Genomic DNA, 22,500 nt, shown 5'->3' with positions numbered 1-22,500 from the left:
AATTTTTTTATTTAATAGAAAATAAAACCTCAATTGAATATTAAAGAATATATATATAAGAATAAGAATATATATATTATACATCAACAACTGTCCTCAGGGGGCTTTCCATTTGGTGCTGGACAAAAATAGAGGGATGCTTTCAGTTTCGGGATGTAACGCAAGTAAGGGAATTTGGGACTTAGTACATTTTCTACTTTCTTTTTTATTTAACTACTTTCTTATTTATTTAACATATGTAGGCTAAATAGAAATAATGGATGGTTTTCTTTTATTTCAAACCAATGGATAAGCTACCTGATACCAAAGTAAAGCTCAAGCTATACAATTTATTTGTATGTATTTTAGAAATAAAAATACCATAACAATATTTTCTCAGAAAATGTTTATAATAAACAGTGGAAATATAAAATTTCAGGAAAGTGAATAAATAAGAATACTGAGAGCTAAAAACCTTTCATGGCTTGTTGACTTGTCTGACATTTGTTTTTCCAACACTCTCAATTCTCTTCATTATTATAAAAAAGCCACAAAGTTTTCTTTCCAAGAAAATTTGTATAAATGGTGATACCTTAATTTCACTTTCCACATAGACACTACATACATTTTTTTCTGAATAACTGAAATTAATTTAATAAAATATGTTATTTTATTTCTCTTCAAATTTCCCCCATATTTTAAGAAAAAGACAATACCAGTACGGAAATATGTCTAATTAATATTTCATTTCAATGCAGTATACTAGCATTAGCTCTATTAACAGAATTTATCACAGATCTTTGAGTTAGAGAATCTAAAGCATATCATAACAAAAATAGACTAAAAGAAAGGCCTTAAAATCTACTGTCATTAGTTCTGTCATCCCTATAAAGTTAATGGGTTGGAAAAATGGTCAGTCTTTGGAACCAAAGTTGATATTTAATTGAAAGGAAATGCTTTTTTAATTGTAATTTCTTCAGTTTTTAAAAAACACTGGCATGAATATGAAAAAGAACCATGGAGGGTAAAATGAGGATTCATACTCATCTGCTTATTAGCAATAAAAAATATATAAATATCTGAGATGAATAAAAATCTTCCTTTCCATGTGCTAGCACAGGAAATCATAGTAAAGGAAAGATATGTATATTTTCTTAAAGATTTATTTTGAATTTTGTCAGAAAGAACAACTTGGAGCAACAAAACGTATGGTGATTGGGCTAGCTCCATGGCTTAAATTACCATACTGAACGAATAGTAACAATAGTCCTCTAAATAATCTTGATGGTAAGGAGTAATATAACATATTGATAAGGATTAATATATTCAAATGAAGAAATATGAAATTAGTTGTTAAAAGAATTCATATCCCTATATTGTCTTTTTTTTTAACAAATATTGCTTTTCTTAGAGAGGAAAACTTGAGCCGTTACCTAGAGAGGAAAACTTGAGCAGTTACCTAACATTTTAAATGCTCTTTTTGCTTAGAACAGTCTAATCAGTTTCATACCCAACAAAATGGCAGCTCACAACTGTTTTGGTATAAATAGAAGTGCTAATTTTCATTTAAGGCCGTTTACAAAAGCCGTAGTAGTATATGAAGCAAATTTTGTTTTAATTGGTCAGAACAAGAAAAGGTTAAAAAATCACTGTGGAAGTCTTACTGTAATTCAGTTATAAAGTTATTACGATGCCAAGTACTTGCGCCTTGTTGTTAAGGTGCTTTTGCTCTATACCCTGTAGTCTACCATTTGTAAACACATCTTCTTGATGTTTCTGCCAACATCCTGGCAACAAAGCAGTGCAATTTCAAATGAGCTAATTAACTTAATTGTTGATGAAGCATGAAACAGTTCATTCACCCTGTTAGCTGCTCCATGACAACATAAGAGTTGCAGCCTGTGAAGTTACTCATCTCCATAAACCTATCTGTAGCTCTCTGTTTAGATCTCTTGTATCCCGGAATTGTGTGTGGAAAACGTTTCATGAAAGATGCGTATTCTCATTTGAAAAAGAACCTCCTGAGAATTAAAAATAAGTATATATATCATCATATGAAGAAATTAAAGACACATAAAGTTTTGATTTTAAGCTAGAGAGGGCATATAATCTATCATACAAACATATGGCTATGTATGTTCCTTTACGATTCTGAGGGCAACAAGTAACAGCGTGAATGAAATACAGTTATTTCCTAAAATTTTAGCTACTATTAACTTTCTTTTTTTATTCTTGTTGTTACATATATATTAAATGTTATTATTTAAATAACAAATATAAAGTCTGCAATTAAAAAAATAAACCTGTAAAATATGTCTGTTTACAAATATATATATTATATGACTTCTCACATAATTTTGCTTGAAATTTTTATTAAAAACTTGAGATTTAGGTGAATCCTGCAACTATGTCTCCCTGTTATTAATGACACTATTATAGTAGGGTAATATTTTTCATTCATTCAAAAACCTTTAATGAATGATTTGTAAAATATTTTCATGAAAAGGTAACAATGAAGAGTTAACCTTCTTAGCCTCACTTTGCTAATCGACTTGTTGGAATACACAGAAAACTTAGTGTGCCTTACGATGGACCTTTACTGTCTGTCCTTCAGCTTTGAGTATTTACAACAACGTGCCTAAAACTCCAATACAATCCACTCCCTCCCCTCAAAAAAGTAAAGAACCTACTTTAAAAACTGTCCAAAATCTTCACAAATGCTTTCACAGCCTGGCCATTTGCAAACTCCATGGCCATAGAGAGTGTGAGAGGCCCCAGTCTCCTCATGTGACGAGCTGTAGCAAAAGAACACGGCATCAGATTCATCTCCAAAAGCCATAATCGTTGCAGGCTGCTGGCGCCTGTCAGGTTACGATCAGTGACAAACAGGTCAAAACAGGTCAACTCAGCTCAGAGCAGTCAGAAAAATTTAATCGTTCTATTGAATAGTTCAACTGCCAAGGCTAGATGATGTTCCAATTAGAGGAGAAATAGAGCCAAAGATGACTGTTAATAAAGGATGAAAAAGTAAGAGGACTGTATAATATCATATGCTAATCCTGCCATATGACCTTAATGTAACATTTACCTCTAAATAAAAAATATATATTCATATGTGGTCAAGTGAAAAAAAAAACATGTATTTTTAAGAAAGTAATAGGACAGTCACCATAATATTTTTGAAATGCTCTTTTAGAGATCATGTGGACCTTTAGGATCTTTTAAACTGTTTAATATTTATGTGCGAATGTGAACCATATATATTTCTGCTAGTCACAGTTGATTAAAAAAATTCTACTTTGGAACAGTATTCAATAGCTATATCCTTCTACAGTTATCAAAGACTTTTGATAAGTGAGTATTATAGCAGATAAAGAGATCCTAGATAAATCAACCAACTTCTGACACATATAATCATCAAATTAATGTCAATTAAAACAACAGCGTGAAAGCAACGGAGGCGTACCATTTTATAATAATGAAAGCTAACAAGAAAAATTTTTCATGATACTCAAATGAAGACCAGAAACATCACCAAATTATAATGTTCTATTTTAAACTGTACTGTAATTAAATACATGTTTCTCTTTGCTTATAAACTCCATCATGCCACAACAGAAAACCAAATCGGAGCATCTATCTTCTGATATATTATGCCTGTGTTTATATGTTTACATACATCTATTCTCTGATTTCTAACCACATACTTGAAACATATGCTAAGGGGGATATGTATGCATCTTTAATTGTTTGTAACCAGTTAAGTTAAAAAATGTTAAAATGTTCTCATAGCATTGGGTTAACCACAATATCTTAGTCATAAAAATATATTGACACAATAATTCCATGGGCATTTATTAAAAAATAACTCTCTTCAGGCAAATTCCCCACTGTAGGAATCAAACTGCTGGTATTTGAACTGCTTTTAGTGGTGAAAAATAATATATGAGATGAATAATCAAAAGGTTTCTATTTAATTTGTTGTTCCACACATTTTGCCCCTGTTAAGTACAAATCATTATTTTTAGTTTTATCAATGGTGAAAGTAAAATTTGGTGAGAGATAAGTATAGAATAAATCTCATGAGATTTACCTGTCTCTCCTTGCATTTAGAACTGAAGACTGTCCATTCACTATGGAATGATGGGTTATTGGCGGTGATGCTTTGGAAGCAGTGGAGGAGGTAGTCGAGGAGGAATTGTTAGTAGTGAGGTCTAGACCTCCATGTTTAATGCCATTGTCTTCCATACTGTGGACTCCAGTCACTTCTTTCCATAGCTGCTGAATCTCAGCAGGACTTAAGCCAGCTATAAAATGAAAGAAAGCGCCACTGATATAACAAGGTCAAGTTCATAAAATGAGCTTAGCGTTATCATTAGATTAATGCCAACAACAAAAGTGATGTTATCAACATAATTAATATACAATAATAAATCATTTGACACCATCAACACTACAGCTTTTCTCTACCAATTTGGGAATAGTACTGGGAATAATAGTATTGGGAATAACATTAAGGATTAATAGATAAAAGCCAGCAAGTTCTATTTGAAAATTAAACTATTCACCTTTTAACAGTAGCTTTTACTTATTGCTAGTATTAAGTTTTTATCAGTGAGGAACTAAAAGAGAAATAGATCTGAAAATAAGACATATCAAAAGAAACGAGAAGGAAAAAAAGAGGTAAAGAAGGTAAACAAAAATGTCAGGGGAAAACAGTAAACACTCAACTCAAAAGAAAAATAGATTAGACAATTATCTGGTCATTTTGATCTTTCTCAGAGAGGCAAATGAAATAACTCAATCTCATTCTGAGGTCCTGAATAAGCCAATATGCTGACTTATATAGATCAATTAAGCAGATAACACCTAAACTTCTCCTTTATTTTAGGACTGATAGAATAAGGCAACTACTGATTTTAAACAACTCCCTGGTTCAGATTATGCAAATTTACCTGATTTGTGCAAGAATGAAAATAGAAAAGCGGGGCACAATCCTTTAGCTTTTAACTTTAATTTTGAAATAAGGAATTGAGACACTATTGTTTACAGTACTTGACTTATAAAATAGTACTTATATGTGCCAAATACTGTGCCTTCATATATTCTTTATATACCTTATGCTCTTTAATTCTCACTATAATCCAATGGAGCTGATAGTTTCATTTTAATTAATTTATGGATAAGGAAACAAAGTGGGAGAGAGGTTCAAAAATGTATCCAAGGTCACAAGGCTTATATGTGGTAAAGCTGTGGTCTGACTTAAAATTCAGGCAGTCTCACTTGAACGCCTTTGCTCTTAAAATATTATATTAAAAATATGAAAACTACTGAAAAAAGATATACAGGGGGCAATGTAGATATAATTATAATTGCTATAATTTATTGAGCATCTACTATATTCTGGTACTTCACATTAACAATTTCAGTTAACCTCACCTGAAGTTAGGAATCACTACATTTCACAGATGAGGACGAGGAGGAAAGATTAAATATGTTGCCCCCAAGCCACTAACTCATAACCAGTGGACAGAATTCAAACCCAATGCCCTGTGGCTCCAAAATCTATGTTCTTTATCACTATCTTCATCTACAACATCTAAAATAAGGATGGAACTGCTAATCAAACTACCCATCCTCTGCTCCCCCTGCAACCCAACACACTTCTCTGTCAGATGATATAGTAATGCTGATCAATCAAGACGTTTGAGGGAGTGGAGTGGGATGGAATAAGCAGGGGAGACTGGAGAAAGATAACAGAATATGATGGTCAGGAGAGTGAGCCCTTTCACCCCTACTCCTGCAAGTAGAAAAATTACTGATCTAGACATAGTGGTAAGTAGACTATAGCAACAGAAGAATTCTTACTGTTCCGAATGTAACTTCTGGTTAAATTATGCATCACAGTGGTAACCTTAAATTGCTATGCCTATCACAATTTCACACAGATAGTTTTACTGAAAGCTATCATTTTGGTGATTCCGGTGCCTCAAGATTTTAAGACACAGCCTGAAACTAAAGAAAAGACAGGATAACTCAGGTTTCCAAAGTTATAAAAAATGATTTTTTTCTACCAAAAAAGACAGCAGCTTAATAAATAAAGATATTTCTCTGTTACTTAGGAAATAATTTCTATACAAAGATCATTAGTTATTGCTTTAATTCTAGCTTTAACCTAGGATTCAGAAACTTTTCTGACTGTAACTTTTTTTTTTTTCGCTAAGGAAGATTCGCCCCGAGCTAACATCTGTTGCCAATGTTCCTCTGTTTTGTATGTGGGTTGCCGCCACAGCATGGCCACCGACGAGTGGTGTAGGTCTGCGCCCAGGAATCAAACCTGGGCTGCTGAAGCAGAGGGCACCGAACTTAACCACTGGGCCACGGAGCCAACCCCTAACTGTACCTTTTTGATTACCTGTCTGTATGTGGTAGGTGTCCTAACAGGGAAACTTCATGAGCAAAAATCCTTTTTCATGATCGCATCAACATGTCTTCTGCATCACAACTCACATCATCTGACCTGCTGCCTCTCTGCTCCACGGTCAGCTCTCACCTAGACCACTGCTATAGCTTCCTGACTGTCTTCCTGCTTTGACCCTGCCTTCCTATAATTAACTTTCCATATATCAGCTAAAAATTATCCCTTTAAACGTAAATTTGGCCATGGCACTTTCCAGACAAAACCTCCAATGGCTTTTCAGAACACTTAAAAACAAAAGAAGAAAAAAGAAAAGAAAAGAAAAGAAAACCTTATTACGGCCTATGAGGCGCTGGCATCTATTATCTGGCTCTTGCCTGCCTCTCTGATCTCATCTATTGCTCTCTCTCTATTTCATCCTGTTACCTAGCCTTCTGCCGCTTCTCAAATGCATCAAACATTCACCCCTTTTCCAGCTTTTTCTCTGGCTGTTCCCACAGCCTAGGCCACTCTGGTTGCAGATCTTCCCATGGCTTCCTCGCTCCCTTCACTCAGATGGTCCAAGGGTCACCTCCTCTGAGACGTCTTTGACCACAGAATCAACCACTGCCCCTCCCCACCCTGCCTTCAATCATTCCCTGTCACTTCACCCTACTTTATTTTTCTTAAGAACATTTATTAGTTTTTGAAACTATATTATTTGTTTTACTTGTTATCATCAGTCTCTCTCCACTACGATTTAAGCTTAATAACAGCAGGGATTTCTTATTTTACTGGTATATCCCCAGTGCCTAGAACAGTGCCTGGTATGTGCTCAATAAATAGTTGTTGATTTAATTGATTATAATAGATTCATACAGTTCTTAAAGACTTCTTGGTTTCCACATGGAAGTTCTGTGGCTATTAAAGGCCATATTATTTTTGAGCGTTCCTATCCTGTAAGGCCAATGTCTAAAGAATTATAAATGGTACTGGTTGATTTTAACAGATTGAGTGGCTAATAACATTTTATATCTTGGCTAAAGACTTTTAGATGTTTTTAGAGACTATACCACTTAAAGATGTTATTAATAATTTAGTTTTGGGATTTTACTAATAATTTAGTTAACGTATGTATCTGTTTACCTTTTCAAAGTAGATTTCCGTTATCTTATTCATTTGCATTGAAAATTAGTGGTATCACCATGATACTGCAATGATATGGTAACAAATACCAGGCTCATAAACATTTGATGAATAAACAACCTGTTCACTATCCAAATAAATGAATCTTAATTAAAAGAAGGAAGAAATGGTTTTAAAACATTATAGGTAAAGGGCAGAGAATAAATGACGTCAAAAGAGATTCCTGTTAGCAGGAGCGGTTCCCCAAACTGTCTCTATATTAGAATCACTTGGGGATATTTTAAAATGTCCAACGCCCTGACCACAGTCCAAACCAATTAAATCGTAATTTCTGGAGGTAAGACACAGACATCAGTAGTTTTTGAAGATGAAGATGATTCCAATGTGCAGATAAGTTTGGGGAAAATTTTTGAAAGTAAACTATCACATTGCTCATGAGACAAAGTTTTCACATCTACAATTTGCTTAGCTCTTTCCTATGAACACAAAACTATTTATGAATATGAAACAACTAGCCAATCACTTTTGTACAATTTTGAAAGTTGTTTTATAAGTTTTGATGATTTGCAAGAATTAATTTATTTTTCAGGCAGTATTAGAACAAGTTCAGTGTTTCCTAAACTGTGTTCTACGGAACAATACTCTTTAAACGCTGTTAATCTAAGAGATCTAAGAGGTCTGTGGTCTCTGTCTTGGGGACGCATGATTCACGTTAGCATGTAAAACAGTTCTAAGATGTCCAGGAACAAAGAAAACGTGAGTCTCTTTTTTAACTCAGTGTTTCACAAATATATTTGAGAAAAAAACCCCAAGAAACTTCTTTTACAATTACACTAACTTACATATTTCAGTTTTAAATACCAGGTATAGGCTTAGGATTTACCAAGTGATCTCCAGCCCAGGCCCTCCCTTGTATTGCAGGCTGCCCATTTATAACCTTAACAGATTCTCAAACCATACATGTTCAAAACTAAGCTCCTATTTATACAGCCACCGTCTGACACCAACTCACTCATCCATCAGGTTTCTTCATCTCTGTTTTATTTAACAGACACTTATACAGTGCTTCTGATATGCCAGTCACTTTTCTAAGTGCTTCACACGTGATAATTAATCTAATACCCAACACCACTACTATTATCTCCATTTTAGAGATGAGGACACTGAGGCACAGAAAGGTTAAGTAACTTGCTCCAGAGCTAATATGTGGCAGAGCTCCCTCCCATTTTTAGGTCATTACTCACATATCCCCTTCCCAGGGCTCCCTCCCTGGCCACCCTATCTACGTGTTCAACTCCTCTCATTTCCTACGTTTCTTTATTTTATCCTATCCTTACTTTTTAATTTTTCTCCTTAGCATTTACCACTATATATTTCACTTAATTTATTTATTGTTTGCCTTTTACACCAAAATGTAAGTGCTGTGATGGCGGGGATTTTGTCTGTTTTCTTCACTGCTTCATCCCCAGTGCCTATAAGAGTGTCTGCAGTGAGGGAAAGCTCAACAAATATTACCTGAAAGAGTTGTTCAGTTGACCAGAACACTAGCGTACTGGCAGGCACAAGCTGGGAATCAGTTGACTAAGCCATCATAGAATAATATTCAACTTAAAATCTTAAGCAAAGATTATTCAGTTTTCCTTAATAACTTATTTCAAGGGTATATACATACAATACTAGTGCCAAAAAAGTTTTATAACTATGTAGTTTTAAAATCCCATGACCGCAAAAAATTGAGAAACACATATTCTACTTTTAGATGATGACTTGGGCTTATTCTTGTTCACTGCCAGTGTTACAAATAACCACTACATGGCTTGTTTTTCTAGGAGCTGAATGAATAAAAAGAGGAATTCCTAATCAAGTTGCATATAATACCACAGATAAGCAATTAAATAATAATTCTTTAATCCTGCATTCAGAGTTTGTGGAGTAACTACAGGGTGCCAAGCACTGTGCTAAGAATTAATTAAAAACTGCTAATTCACATCTGAATCACATATCCTTGAGGCACACAAGGGTTAAAAATTTCATTGGTTTTACATATCAATAAAAATTATATTAGCAGCTTTTTCACACTCAGAAATAAAAGACTCTTTCAAAGTCCTTTCATTTTCTATGTCCAGTAATTCATTTTTAATATTATATAAATTTTATACATTATGATGCAAAGTAAGTCTACTGCAAATTTTTAATTAACTTATTTAGGAGCACTCTGCTTATTTTCTAGGATTACTTACAGTTAAAAGTAATAGAAGTGCATTTTGGTAGAAGTGTTTGTATCATTCATATATTTGGTTGAACCAATTTGATATTCAATAATTTGAATTACTGAAATATTATGTAATTTTCACTTTTCATCTTAAATTTTACATTTTGAAAAAACTAGTCTACACACGTGGCCAACATAATTAAAATCACAGAGAAGGGTATACATTGCAAAACTAGATTTCCCTACCAGCCCTGACCTCTGGTTCTTAGTTCTTCTCTCCAGAGGCAACCATTATTCCAGTTTCTGGGCTAACCTTCAGAAATCTGTGTGTTCATTTATGATTTGCCAAACTTAACATATTCTTGATTTATATGGACTAGGGGCCTACTATAACCTGTAGGGTACAACGCCCACCTTTAAAATGTATGTTTAATGAGAGATGCACTGAATACGCATTTTGTCCAAATGCCGAATTAAGGGAGGAAAAATAAGTATTGGGTCAAACTGAGACCAAAGGCAAATATCTTCACCAAAGAAGGAACTTCAGGGATACAGGAATACATTTGCTGTAAAAAATACGTATATATATCCTACCATGATTTTACTATTAAAATTTTTACAGGCTGCATTTTTAAAATTTGATATTCTGCTACAAAAACAATAATTTCTCAGTTTTCCTCATTATGAAATTTTAATGTGGTAAAGTTGACATTCTGCTTTTGAGGCTTCTCTCAAGATAAAAGAATTGGCAAATAAAACTTTTTTTAAAGACTTACGGCCTAAATGGAATTAAATCCATTTTAATGTATGCGTGCTAGTACACTAATTCTACAACAATTAGAATTATGATATAATTTAATCTCCACCTTTCTATCTTATTGACATTTTCTCAAAAACTAACTCAACATATTATTAATATTTCTCTATGTATTTAATTATTTATAAGTTACTTTTTATATACGTAAAATAAATAGCACTCACAGGTAACTTTTCAAAGTTTTGTTCCTGCAATTATAAATGCACATTTAAACTTCAACTCACTGATGGAGTTTCAACACCAAAGGAGATTTTCCCTCCAAGTTACAAATCGAAGACTTACTGGTATTCGAAAGAGAATACTAAGAAGGTAACAATAATTCCGCATGACATGCATTGTTCATAATGCTGGTGCTGTTATTCTGATTAGATGCAATGGTGACCTATGCAAGCACAAGATCACTGTTAAAGCATAGGATCAAGGATGCCAGAAGAAGTGCTGAAGGAGGCATTTGGCTTTTTAGAGTTCCACAAGCAGAGAATGAAGTCAAAGCCAAATAACTGATTTTGGCGGAATACTGAGGCCAAAGACAAACTTCAGCAAATTTCTAATTCAGCTTAAAGGACATTACTATATTTTATTTCAAAAGATTTCATTTTCTTTATTATTCAGCAGGTCTCTGATTCCAAGCTCATCTAGTTCTACAAGGTGTTAGTTCAAAATAGTGCTGGCTGGATATCTAACATTCCCTATTTGGTCTTTCAGATTGGTAGTGGAAATATGTTTTATATAACTTTTATAAATTCAAAAATATGTAAAAAGTTGGAATGAAATAAAACTTTTACCACGTATATTTTAGTCTTTGTAGTCATAGTAAATGTGTGAATATACTGTGTATTGGGATACACTGACTTCTACCTTATGTCAAAAGCACATCAAAGTTCAAAGTGCAGGCAAAACAGTTTCCTATTTTCTAACGGGTAGACAATGGTACTGGGACATGAAAATGTGTCACTAAGTTTAATTACTAGTTGATACACAAACTATACTATTTATGTATTAAATAGCTTGATAATCAGTATTTTATTCGAGATTGATTTACAAATCCATCCTTTTTTATTTGACTTTTGTATACCTACAATCACTCTATATACATACTATATATGTTATGTGGTAAATTACATATAGAGGCAGTAATTTAATTGCCTATTTTACATTAAAATTCAATATTAAAGAAATATTAATGATGGCTCTAAATGCTTAATATTTAAAATAATTTACTTTAAAATGATAAAATACATCATTTTGCAAAATAGAGAAAAATGTTTGTAAATCTCCTACTCTTATCAAAGTAATTATAATTTTGTTACATCTGATTCTTATATACATACTTTTTTTTTTTTGGTGAGGGAGATCAGCCCTGAGCTAACATCCATGCTAATCCTCCTCTTTTTGCTGAGGAAGACCGGCTCTCAGCTAACATCTATTGCCAATCCTCCTCCCCTTTTTTCCCCAAAGCCCCAGTAGATAGTTTATGTCCTAGTTGCACATCCTTCTAGTTGCTGTATGTGGGATGCGGCCTCAGCATGGCCAGAGAAGCGGTGTGTTGGTGAGCGCCTGGGATCCGAACCTGGGCCGCCAGTAGCGGAGCCGCGAGCACTTAACCGCTAAGCCGCGGGGCCGGCCCTACCTACTTTTTATATAGTCGAAAGAGACTGTAACTTTAAAAGTAGCCCAAGTTGTGTTAAATCATGGGGATAAATACTCCAAATATGGCATATTTTTAAAGACAATGAAAACATCATCATTGTGTATTAATCCTACTTGGTTTTCATATGGCTATTATTCACGGCTAATCAATCAACCAACCAAAAACCTAGTGCAAAGTGAACTAAGAAAATAAAAATAAAAATATTTAAAATATTTTTATCTGAAATAACCACTAAGGCAGAAATGATTCAGGGCTTACTTATCCAACAATTGCTTCTTTACTTTTTCCCACTCTAATCTTGGGATTCTGGGATAGTATTAAGAGGTTATGTTCCCTTTCTGTGGCTGGTTTATCTGGCATATTGCCTGTGTTTGGATGATGGGTCTCCACAATGGCACTTTTCACACTTACTCATCTAAACAATGAAAAGCACAATGACGACTTTCATCTTTTTTGTTTAAAATATGAATTTTCTGCTCAAACCCAGATATGTTTTCAGATTTACTTCCTTTTTCTTCAGTGTTCTCCATCCTGTGCATTTCACATGGTTTACAGAGAGTAAAAATAGAAGAAAAGGAAAAAAAGATAATTCCATCAAAAGAAAGTTCAGAAATAAGAGAAAATTTTCATTTGAAAACCATTAAAATGATTATATTATAATAAATTTCCTTGTTGGTTGGGCAAGATGTTTATATGCTTGTTTTGGAAGCATACAGTTTAAAAAATATATTTCAAATAAGTTACATTTTGTTTCCATGAACATCTGTTTTAAACTTTCTTGAAAGGTCTGTTTGAATGGTTTTACTCAAATAACATCATGGTGGATCATGCTTCTTTATTTAGGAGATTCTCATATAGTTAGATCGTGAATATAGATTTTATTTAAATTTTACTGAAAAAAATCAATGAAGTAAACTTATTGCTTTTGTTTTAGTGTAGTTTCTACCAAAGAAACCCATGTTTACAGTGAATTAATTTATAAATTCTCTTTTTTTTTTACCTTACGTCTTCATTTGTCCTCAAATTGTATTTATTTTTCCAAAGAACAATAATTTGTAAATAGACATTCATGGCTTTGGTAACCCTACAGTTTATTCCAATTCTCTCTGGAACGACTCAGAAAAGTGGGTTTATTGCCTTGTTTTTCTTTCACTGTTTAAACTTTATCGTTTTTGATTTCCTAGGAGTGACTCAATCAGGGGGGTCAGAATCTGAAGTCAAGTGAAAGAGAGGATTCTGGGAAAAATATGCCAGGGAGTCAGTAATTTGATAAATAAAGAGAAAACATTTACCACGATATTTTTAATTTCATGTGCCCCAAAACAATGATTATTACCACATTTTAAAGACTTCCTCTTATTTGCCTAATTTTAATTTTTGCATATTTCATTGTTCTTGATTTTCTTCAATGTGTCCTATAGAGTTAGCAAAATGCACAGCAAATACTACTACAATACTACCACAATGTTAGTGGGAAGGCTAACAACACTCCATTTAACATAAGTGAGCTGATAACGCGTTTGAGTGAACAACAGGTAAGAAAAAGAAGTTTCTAATCATCACACTTCACAAAAATATAAACTTGGATTCAAGTTCATTTGGATTACAGTTTGTTCTAACAAAATCCAAGTGCAAATAGAATATGTTTTTATGAAGTTGAATGATATGTGACTTTTATCTGAATCGAGAATTTTAGCATACGAGTCATTTTATTTACCATTATTTTTCTTTTTTCACTTAGATCTCTTTCCATTTCCCAAAAGTTAAGAGTCAAATGATGAATATATACAATAGTATTATTGTATTACCAAAGTAAATCCAGTTTTCTTATCAGAAAAACAAAAAGGAATACAGCTGACAGCTTTTTAAAGCTATAATTCACAACACACGCATAGGTAATATTATTTTAGAGAAAATAGGATCAATATGGTCCCACAATGTATGATGGTGTCCCATAAAGCATAACTTGGAATATGCTCTGTAGAAATACACGAAGCCTCTCTTTTACATGTGGGGTTTTCAGTGTGAAGATGAGAAACTTCTTTTTCTTACCTGTTCACCCAAACGCATATCAGCTCACTTATGTTAAATGGAGTGTTGTTAGCCTTCCCACTAATACAATTCCCTGCAGATCTTCAGTGTATACTCAATACTGCTTGAATTGTGTTTCCTTTATAAATTATTTTCTGCCATAAGACTAATAAATATACATTTAATATCTAACAAAACACTTGAAAGCAGTTTTACTACCCACTTGAAAGCAACGTGTAGTAAAATTTCTGAGTCTCAAGAAAATGGTTCACGTTAACATGTTAACAATCATGTTTTAATAGTAAACTAGAAGGTCATCAAAAAAAAATTTCTCAAGGTATAACACAGGCCAGGACACGGCAGACAGCGCAAGATGAGAAATGAAGTGTGCAGCACGTTTTGTGTGTACCTTGAGGCAGCGATTGGACAGGAAGGGCCGCCTGGCCAGGGGGAATGGAGATGAGTCCCTGACGCTGCAGGCTGAGCAGATGCTGCTGCTGCTGGAGTTGTTGCATCTGGAGAAGCTGCTGCTGGAAGACAAGCTGCTGGGCTGCCAACTGCTGCTGCTGCTGCTGCTGGTATCAGAAAACCCAACCCAGTAAACAGCAGAGAACACGGTCTGTACACGCAGCTCTCATGCAGAGAAACGCACACGCCTTTTATTGCCCTGGGGAGTTTCTGAATGGTCATCCCCTGGTCAAAGTTCAAGGGCAGAAAGTGAGCAAGTTCTGGATTTGCAGTTGACTTTCATTCAAATATCACACAGCAGCAGAGAACCACGGAACTTGCATGAAAAGAGTATGGAACAAAGTCTAGGGAATGCATGTAACAAAGGTTCAGAATTTTTAAAGAATCAGCTTATTGCAGATGATAATAAATTTATTTGGACTAAAAGAATAACACTTTATGGAAACAGTCAACTTCAACAACACTCTATTTTTTCCAACTGAATAAGTTTGATCTGCGGAGGTCCATGAACGTGGTCTCTGGTGATCTATCAGTCAGCTGGGATGTAGCCTTGATAGGACAGGCCTCTCAGCTCTCTCTCTTCCTCTCCTCTCTTGTTGGAATACATTAAAGGCAGAATTATGTTCAAGGCAAAAAAAAAAGTGCCCTTATTTTAACGAAAAGTAAAACTTCCAATTTTGTGAGGCATTACAAGACAAACCCGAGTTCTTTGCACTCGGGAGGGTATGAGAAGGCGGTCACACTTCAGAGAAAGACAAGCGGCCGTGGAGGACCTTTCCTTTTTAGTTTGGGGAAAAGAGAAACTTCTGATGCGCTCACTGGAAAACAGACTGCATAATGGAGCAAGTCATGTGGATTGCCCAAAGCCTCCGGAGAAATAAGGGAGCAATTTCTATTCTGTAGTTGATGGCTGTCTGAAATTCTATTCACAAATCCAAACAGAAACAAAGCCTCAGGAGGTCAGAACTGTTTCCTGTACGTTTGCATAATGGGCAGCTTGAAGACAACGGCTCTGATACCTGCTGATCAATTTAACTACTTCAACATGTTTTGTTTGTATTATGTTTATATTTGATGCAGTTTGCTGACAAGTGCAAGCTAGGCCTGAGAAGCCAGCTTGTCAGTTTGATTTATGAGCATATCAAACTGTAACTTTCTACTCGCCCCTCCAAACCTACAGTAGCAGTTCATTAATCAGGGGCCTGTGACTTTGAAATCTGTGCTCAACCAGTTTCTCCCCTCATCCCCCCACCCCCAACAATAGGCGAAATTTGCATGCCTGTTCTCTGAGCTGCACCACCAAGAGAAAAAACAAGGTTCCCTCACCAACTTAGGTTCTCAGTGAATACAAGAGAATCAGTACTTTGTGCACCACACAGCTTGCTCTTTGTACACTGTGATTCATTAGTGAACATTAGACGACAGCAGCACTGGATTGTAATTCTCAAGTCCCATGCTACCAAAAAGGAGGGCAGGGGAGTTCTACTGTCACTGTTATTGAGCTCAGTAAAAGTGTATACTAACGCATCTCTGACGGCAAGAGCTTTGTGAGAGGAAGATCTAAGCCCGCCCTCGCCCCTCAAGGCGCCTGCCTAGCCTCACACTGTTCTCCATCGAGGAGCTGGCCAGATCCTACCTCTTTAGCTTGCTTTCCAGGATGTTGTTGCTGCTGCTGCTGCTGCTGCTGCTGTTGCTGCTGCTGCTGCTGCTGCTGCTGTTGTTGTTGTTGCTGCTGCTGCTGCTGCTGCTGTTGCTGCTGCTGCTGCTGCAAAAGCTGAAGATGTAACTGCTCTTGCTGTTTCTTGTAAAACTCTTGTAGTTGTTGCTGAATAAACCATTTTGACTTTAATAAATAAAGGCAAAAGTTTCATGTATGATAAATCTCCTAAACTCGTCTAGACTGGCATATGGTAGAGTATCCATTAGGATTCACCTCACAAGAACCACAAAAAAGGATTCATGGGATTCAAGGAGACAGATCTACGCACATTGTTTTCCAAGGCAGCTCTGAATTTTTCCAATCCAGAATCCAAAAAATCCTAAACAAAAGGGTATCGAAAATCTGTATTCTAAAGGGCTAGAGCCAAATGAATACCCTAAATTATTACATCTGAAGTCCCCACAGCAAATAAAAATAGGTTATACTCTACCATTTATAAGAACCAAACGTATAGCTACATAAAATCAGGTTGTCCAGTTCTTACTGGGAAAAAAATTTTAATCAATAAGATGTACAGAAGAATGTCAGAAAGAGAAGCAACTGGCCTGCAGTCATCATCATAGAAGACAGCAAAGTAATTAAATATATAGGAATTCAGGGAAAGCACATTATTTTCTCTATGATAAGTAGGTCTATAGCATGAAGTCCACTTTATACACACTTGAGGCTCCAGTAATGTACTGGAGGAAAACTATATGAGGAACATTAGTTGTGTTACTTTTTAAAAAGATAAATCTCATGAATTGGTGGCTTAGTTGCTTAACTTTGTTCTAATAAGTAGATGCTTCTTTTCCTAAACACTGCATATATTTTGGAAAAGAAAATTTGGGCTGTTACTTTCCCTACTGTAACAAAATGGCCAGTTCAAATTTCATACTTATGTGTACTAAAAGGAGTGCTAAGTGTTAAGAGTTTTAAAAGCAACAATTATCTCTAAGTCTTTTTGCACTTTTGCTGGCAAGTCTACAAAGCAAATGTACCTAAGTATTTGAATATTTAAGTATTGATTTATTTCATAGTGAAATTACACTTCTCTCTGCTCTTAGTCCGCATTTCAATGAATTTAAAAGACCAAGGGATCTAAATTTTCTTATGCAGTTCTACAATTAAAACACTACATTTACGTTCTAGCATGCTGAGAGGTTGTCCTTTCCAATGGACAGTGTTTATCAAATATGCCCATGGCACTGTCAACATGGGTGCAAACTTTCTGTGCCAAGCTAGAACACCAAAGCAGGTAACCCACATTACCTGCTGCAGCATGACTGCCTGCTGCTGCTGGAGAAGGGCTTGGAGCTGCTGAGGAGACAGGACTTGCTGCTGAAGGATCTGCTGCATTTGCTGAGGGGTGATCACCTGGGGAGTCATCATGGCCACCGACACAGGCACCTTGACAGAGAGAGAGAGAGAAAGGGTGGTCATAACCAAATGTCTGCTAACAACCTCACAGCTATATGTCATCTCTAATACATTCTTTAGCAATGATGACAGATAATTTTTAAATAATATTTATTATTTAACTATTTAACAATAATATTAAAGGACCACAGTATTTAGACACTAGCTTGTTCCAGAGGCACCAGATTTCATCAGATTCCACCTTTATGTTCTGCACCTCTTATGTACTATGCTAAGATGTTTGAGCTTTTACTAGCATGGTTAAAAATAAACAATTACATGTCAGTGTTCTCAATACTTCATAATTGATAATCTCATCAGTGTCACCGTTCTATAAAAAGCTTTTGAAATGGTTTAAAAGTATGATTAAAATAAATAATAAAGATTAAACAATTGGAAATAATATGAATATAAATATCTTTTACCAAAGTTAGTAAAAAAGAATGTATGTAAAATGTACTTACAAAACATAATCACCATCTTCAAAATTTTATATAGATATATAAAATATATATAGTACTAGAAAAATACAAATAGTAATACACATTACTACATGAGAACATGTAGTAACTCATATAGGAGGTATACATATAAATACATAGTTATATATCTCCAGAAAGTATCTACACAGATAGGTCTTCTCAAAGAAGGAATCATAAACCTAGTATTCTAGCTTTTTCTTTAAACATTTTCTTATTTCAAGCTAAGTAAACTTATACCAGGAAGTCTGGAAATCTAAAGATTACTCAAAGGTTATTCATTAAACTGAAAAAAAAAAGTATTTTACTTAAAATTTACTTTCTACCATTTCCTTTCTCTTCAAGGGTCTGAGAATTAAAGAGTCAAAAAGAAAAGGAAATAAGGAGGGAGAGAAAGAAACAGGAGAAAGAGGAAGCAAAGAAAATACAGAGCAAGGAAAAGCTAGAGAGAAAGTCCTAGAGAAAGAGAGAAAGGATGTGGAGAGAGAGGAAAAGGATGGCAAGAGAGGTGATCAGGAAAACCTTGCATGAAAGCCTGAGGTCTGTGCTCAGTTGGCGGTGGTGGCACTGTTTGAAGGCACTGCTTGTACTAACCAGCCATAATCAAACAACTTGTCACCTCGCCAAGTCTGCAACTTTTGAAAAAGCAATCACTTTTTTTCCTACAAAAAGCAATTCACTTTACTCTAAATAAAAGCAAGTATTTATATAAATACTGCTTTAGAACAAATTCTTGGAACAACATGTGTCGTTGAAAACAAAAAAAGATTAATCGACATGGTTCACAATTTATTTTAATAGTCATTTTTAACACAGTTCCAACTTTTCGCGTCTGGCACTTTACGCTATAAAGAAAGGAGAAATTAATGAGAAAGAAGTTAGAAGGAAAAAAACAAAAGAAATTCAGGGTGGATTAATTCCTTTCTCTCAAAAAAAAAAAAAACAACTTCATATTTAATACTAAGAAAAAGCTATGTCTTTTCTATACCATGGTGATATCTCAAAATATGGATTAATTAGATCTAATTATGGGACATGAAGGAAAAGAATCACATTGTAACAGAAGGGAATTCAAAAGTGATTTTCAAAAATATATCTGGATTTTTTTAAGAACATATTGACATACCTATAGATTACTGTATTTGATTTTATCATAATAAAAGGCATTCTGAAATGTATGCTGTAAAATTAATTGATCCAATGGGTTGTTCAAGTGTTTAGTTGTTTACAAATTTAATGATTAGTTTACTTGTTTGTTCTTTGATAAACAAATAGAATGGTTAGAACAAGCAGTTTAGGGAAAAAGTGATCCATCTAGAAAAATGCCTTTTCTTCCAATAATCTTTTACCTCAGCCTGTCTCCAAATAACAAGTAATGAAACAGAAATGAAGGGACAGAAAGACAGACATGTTAAACTTTAAAAAGGCTGACAATCCAGATAAATAGATAGGAAGGTAGATAGACAGATACTATATACATGTAGGTAGCTATATACATACATATAGATATATACATATAGATTAATATCTTCTATAAAATCTATTATGTGATGAGAAACTTGCCACACTTCTTTCACCTAACAGTCCCTTATCACTTTTTAGCATATGGAGTGTTTTCACTTAATTATATGCACAAGTAAAAGTACTTTATGTGTAACTGATAACAAATGCACTTTATAAGAAAAGTTTTATGAATGGAGGCATGTCAAAATACACTGCAAGTTTACAGTCAGATTTCAGCTTATACAAATTATATTACTCTATAGCTTGTTGCCATTGTGACTGATGTGGTGTATAAGCAACTTTAAGCAAGTTTTCTACCTTTGCATTCTTGAGAGTTCATTAGTCCTTTCACTATGGCTAGATAAATTATTTTTTACTCTTAAAATGGTTTGCACGTATTTCCCTTACAATTAAAAGTTTATGACATAAAAACAACCATCACATCATTGCCATCCTAAAAATCATATGTATCACATGTATGTGATGTTCTGTAAATTTTAAGCAGATTCTAGCCTACCCTCTAGGAAACTGCCATCTAAAACCGACAATATACAGACATAAAGGTATGTAGAAAGATAAGCCAACTAATACACAACTAATTGAACACTCTACTTCCATAAGATTTGTACAAAAACACGAAGTGAAATTAATTATACATGTAGGAAAGCACAGGTGCACTTCTGAGGGATTTCTAACATTACAAATAAGCCAATACTCTGGTCTCTAAATCCATATACACAAGCTCTCCCAAGATGAAACATTTGAGGCTACTAAAAATTTAAATTATTTTAATAAATAGAAAATTAGTTTTTCCCATGACAAATGTCAGTTATATGTAGATTGCTCTACTCGCCTTGTTTAGAATTTAATAATTCTCAAAATGCAGAACTTCTCTACTTTTAAGTGATTCATTTTAAATGACACATTTCCTTTATTCCTCATTTATTATTTTGTTACTGTCTCATTGCATTTCTTTGCTACTAAAAGCTACTCTAAGAATTCACTGACAAAGATGAATAGAGATTAACTCAGTATATAAAAAAAATTTTGGAGATAATGCTACTGTATCAATATTTAAACAGGCAAAACCAGCATTGGATTTGAAAGTCTATGGATAACTTTCTAAAATATATACACCTTAGCAATTTGGTATTAAGCTTAAGGAAATTTTTTTTCCACTATATATATGATTTTATTCATGCAAATATTCTAATGAGGGACCACAGTTTAGATGTATGATCCAGGAGGGGAGGGAGAACTTACCTCAGATACTTTCTGGTGAGAAGGCAAACAAAAGTCTGGTTGGGTCTGAGAAAACATGATACATTATGCAGCTACCAAACCAAATCAGAAGGAATAGCTGGTTTTAAATGGGTGTCCTAGTGAAAACTGGGTCTATCAATTAAAATCTTCAAGAGTGAAGGAAGGACATACAGTCAACTTTGGTTGGGAGAGTTCTCTTTTTTCCCTCTTGGTAATTACTATACCGACAGATCTAAAATTCCCCATAGTGATGCACCAAATAAGGGTTTCATTGATCCTTATTTATTTTCTCATTAGAAGAATTAAGCACAAACCTGCTGTGTTGCTCTGCACACCAAGAGGTACTGGGTAAATGGACATAAAGATAGGGTTATGTATTCTGAAATGAGAGAGCAAAAATTCTAAAACTTGAAATGAGACAAAATGGTAAAAGTCAAAAGCATTTAGATATTATCCTAAAATAGGTAAGTGATGACTTTAGATTTAAGAAATAAATTATAAATGTGTTTACATTAAACTTCTAAGTGTACCTCATCGAAAGGGTCAAAAAGTTATTAAGAGACAACGTAAAGATCATGCCTCCCTTCAAATGAATCTAGAGAGTTACTATGAGAGTTACGAAAATAAACAAAATTTTTATTTAATAAGCATACCGTCTTTTTACAATGTAGTTCAGCTGGAGCATTTCTGAATGTGTTGGGTTTGCATATTAAGCACGTCACTTAATTACACATCCCAATTATATGTAGGTGATTGGAAAGGTTCTTAGCATAGTGTCAGTCCAATTCTTTCTTCACTAAATATGAATTGGAAAAAACAGTCACAACCTGTAGATGAGACTTACAGCGAAAAACATTATTTCCTTGTTAACAGAGTCTCCCAACTACTGGTTCATGGATCCCTTTAATCTCTGCTTAAAATTTGAAGACAAAGGAAGTCCTGACCTCTAGGCCCTGGTACTTAAAAAATAAAAGTAACCCTATTAGGATTAACTACTTGTGTAATAAATGCAAAATTAGTTTTCATGTTACAGTATCTGCTCCCATTTTAATAGACTATTGTTAGGAAATATTTGATTGTACGTTCTTTGATAATTTTTTTCTGTTTACTTCTTTCCTCACTATACTATCTATATTTACAGTTTATTTTAACATAGGAAACTACTGTATTGCATTGCCAGTCTTGGTCCAAATTCAAGCCTGGCTACATGTATAATGTCTTATCATAATAATAGCCTTTCAAAAGCTTCTTGGTTTCATGGTATTAAAAAGAACTGACAATGAATTGAGTGGTATTTGTAAGCTTTTCATCAAGTGCTGAACAGGAGTATTTAAAGAGATTGGGGATGGACAGTGCATATTGCTATTTAATGCAATCTTTAGCAGCAGGGAAATAGTGAGACAGGAACAACAGACAGCATGGCACAGTGCAATAAT

At 34.3% G+C, this 22,500-nt stretch overlaps 1 protein-coding gene across 3 annotated transcripts in view; it reads right to left on the bottom strand.

The window, feature by feature from the left end:
• FOXP2 (forkhead box P2) overlaps nucleotides 1-22,500 on the bottom strand; it is a 240,335-nt gene that overhangs the window by 41,336 nt on the left and 176,499 nt on the right. Inside the window, exons 7-12 of one of the 3 annotated variants that reach the window (XM_087429811.1) lie at nucleotides 17,673-17,810; nucleotides 16,471-16,526; nucleotides 16,338-16,368; nucleotides 14,643-14,799; nucleotides 4,073-4,286; nucleotides 2,670-2,774 (exon numbers count right to left, since the gene is read on the bottom strand). In XM_087429811.1, the coding sequence (XP_087285937.1) occupies nucleotides 2,670-2,774; nucleotides 4,073-4,286; nucleotides 14,643-14,799; nucleotides 16,338-16,368; nucleotides 16,471-16,526; nucleotides 17,673-17,810 (701 nt within the window). Of the gene's footprint in view, nucleotides 1-2,669; nucleotides 2,775-4,072; nucleotides 4,287-14,642; nucleotides 14,809-15,720; nucleotides 15,724-16,337; nucleotides 16,545-17,672; nucleotides 17,811-22,500 lie in introns of all 3 variants that reach the window. The other 2 variants (XM_087429798.1, XM_087429807.1) reach the window with 2 other exon arrangements.

This window comes from Ceratotherium simum, chromosome 1, assembly GCF_057802395.1.
Source record: "Ceratotherium simum simum isolate JZ-2026a chromosome 1, ASM5780239v1, whole genome shotgun sequence".
NCBI lineage: Eukaryota > Metazoa > Chordata > Mammalia > Perissodactyla > Rhinocerotidae > Ceratotherium > Ceratotherium simum.
This window is presented reverse-complemented; position numbering and strand designations above follow the sequence as displayed.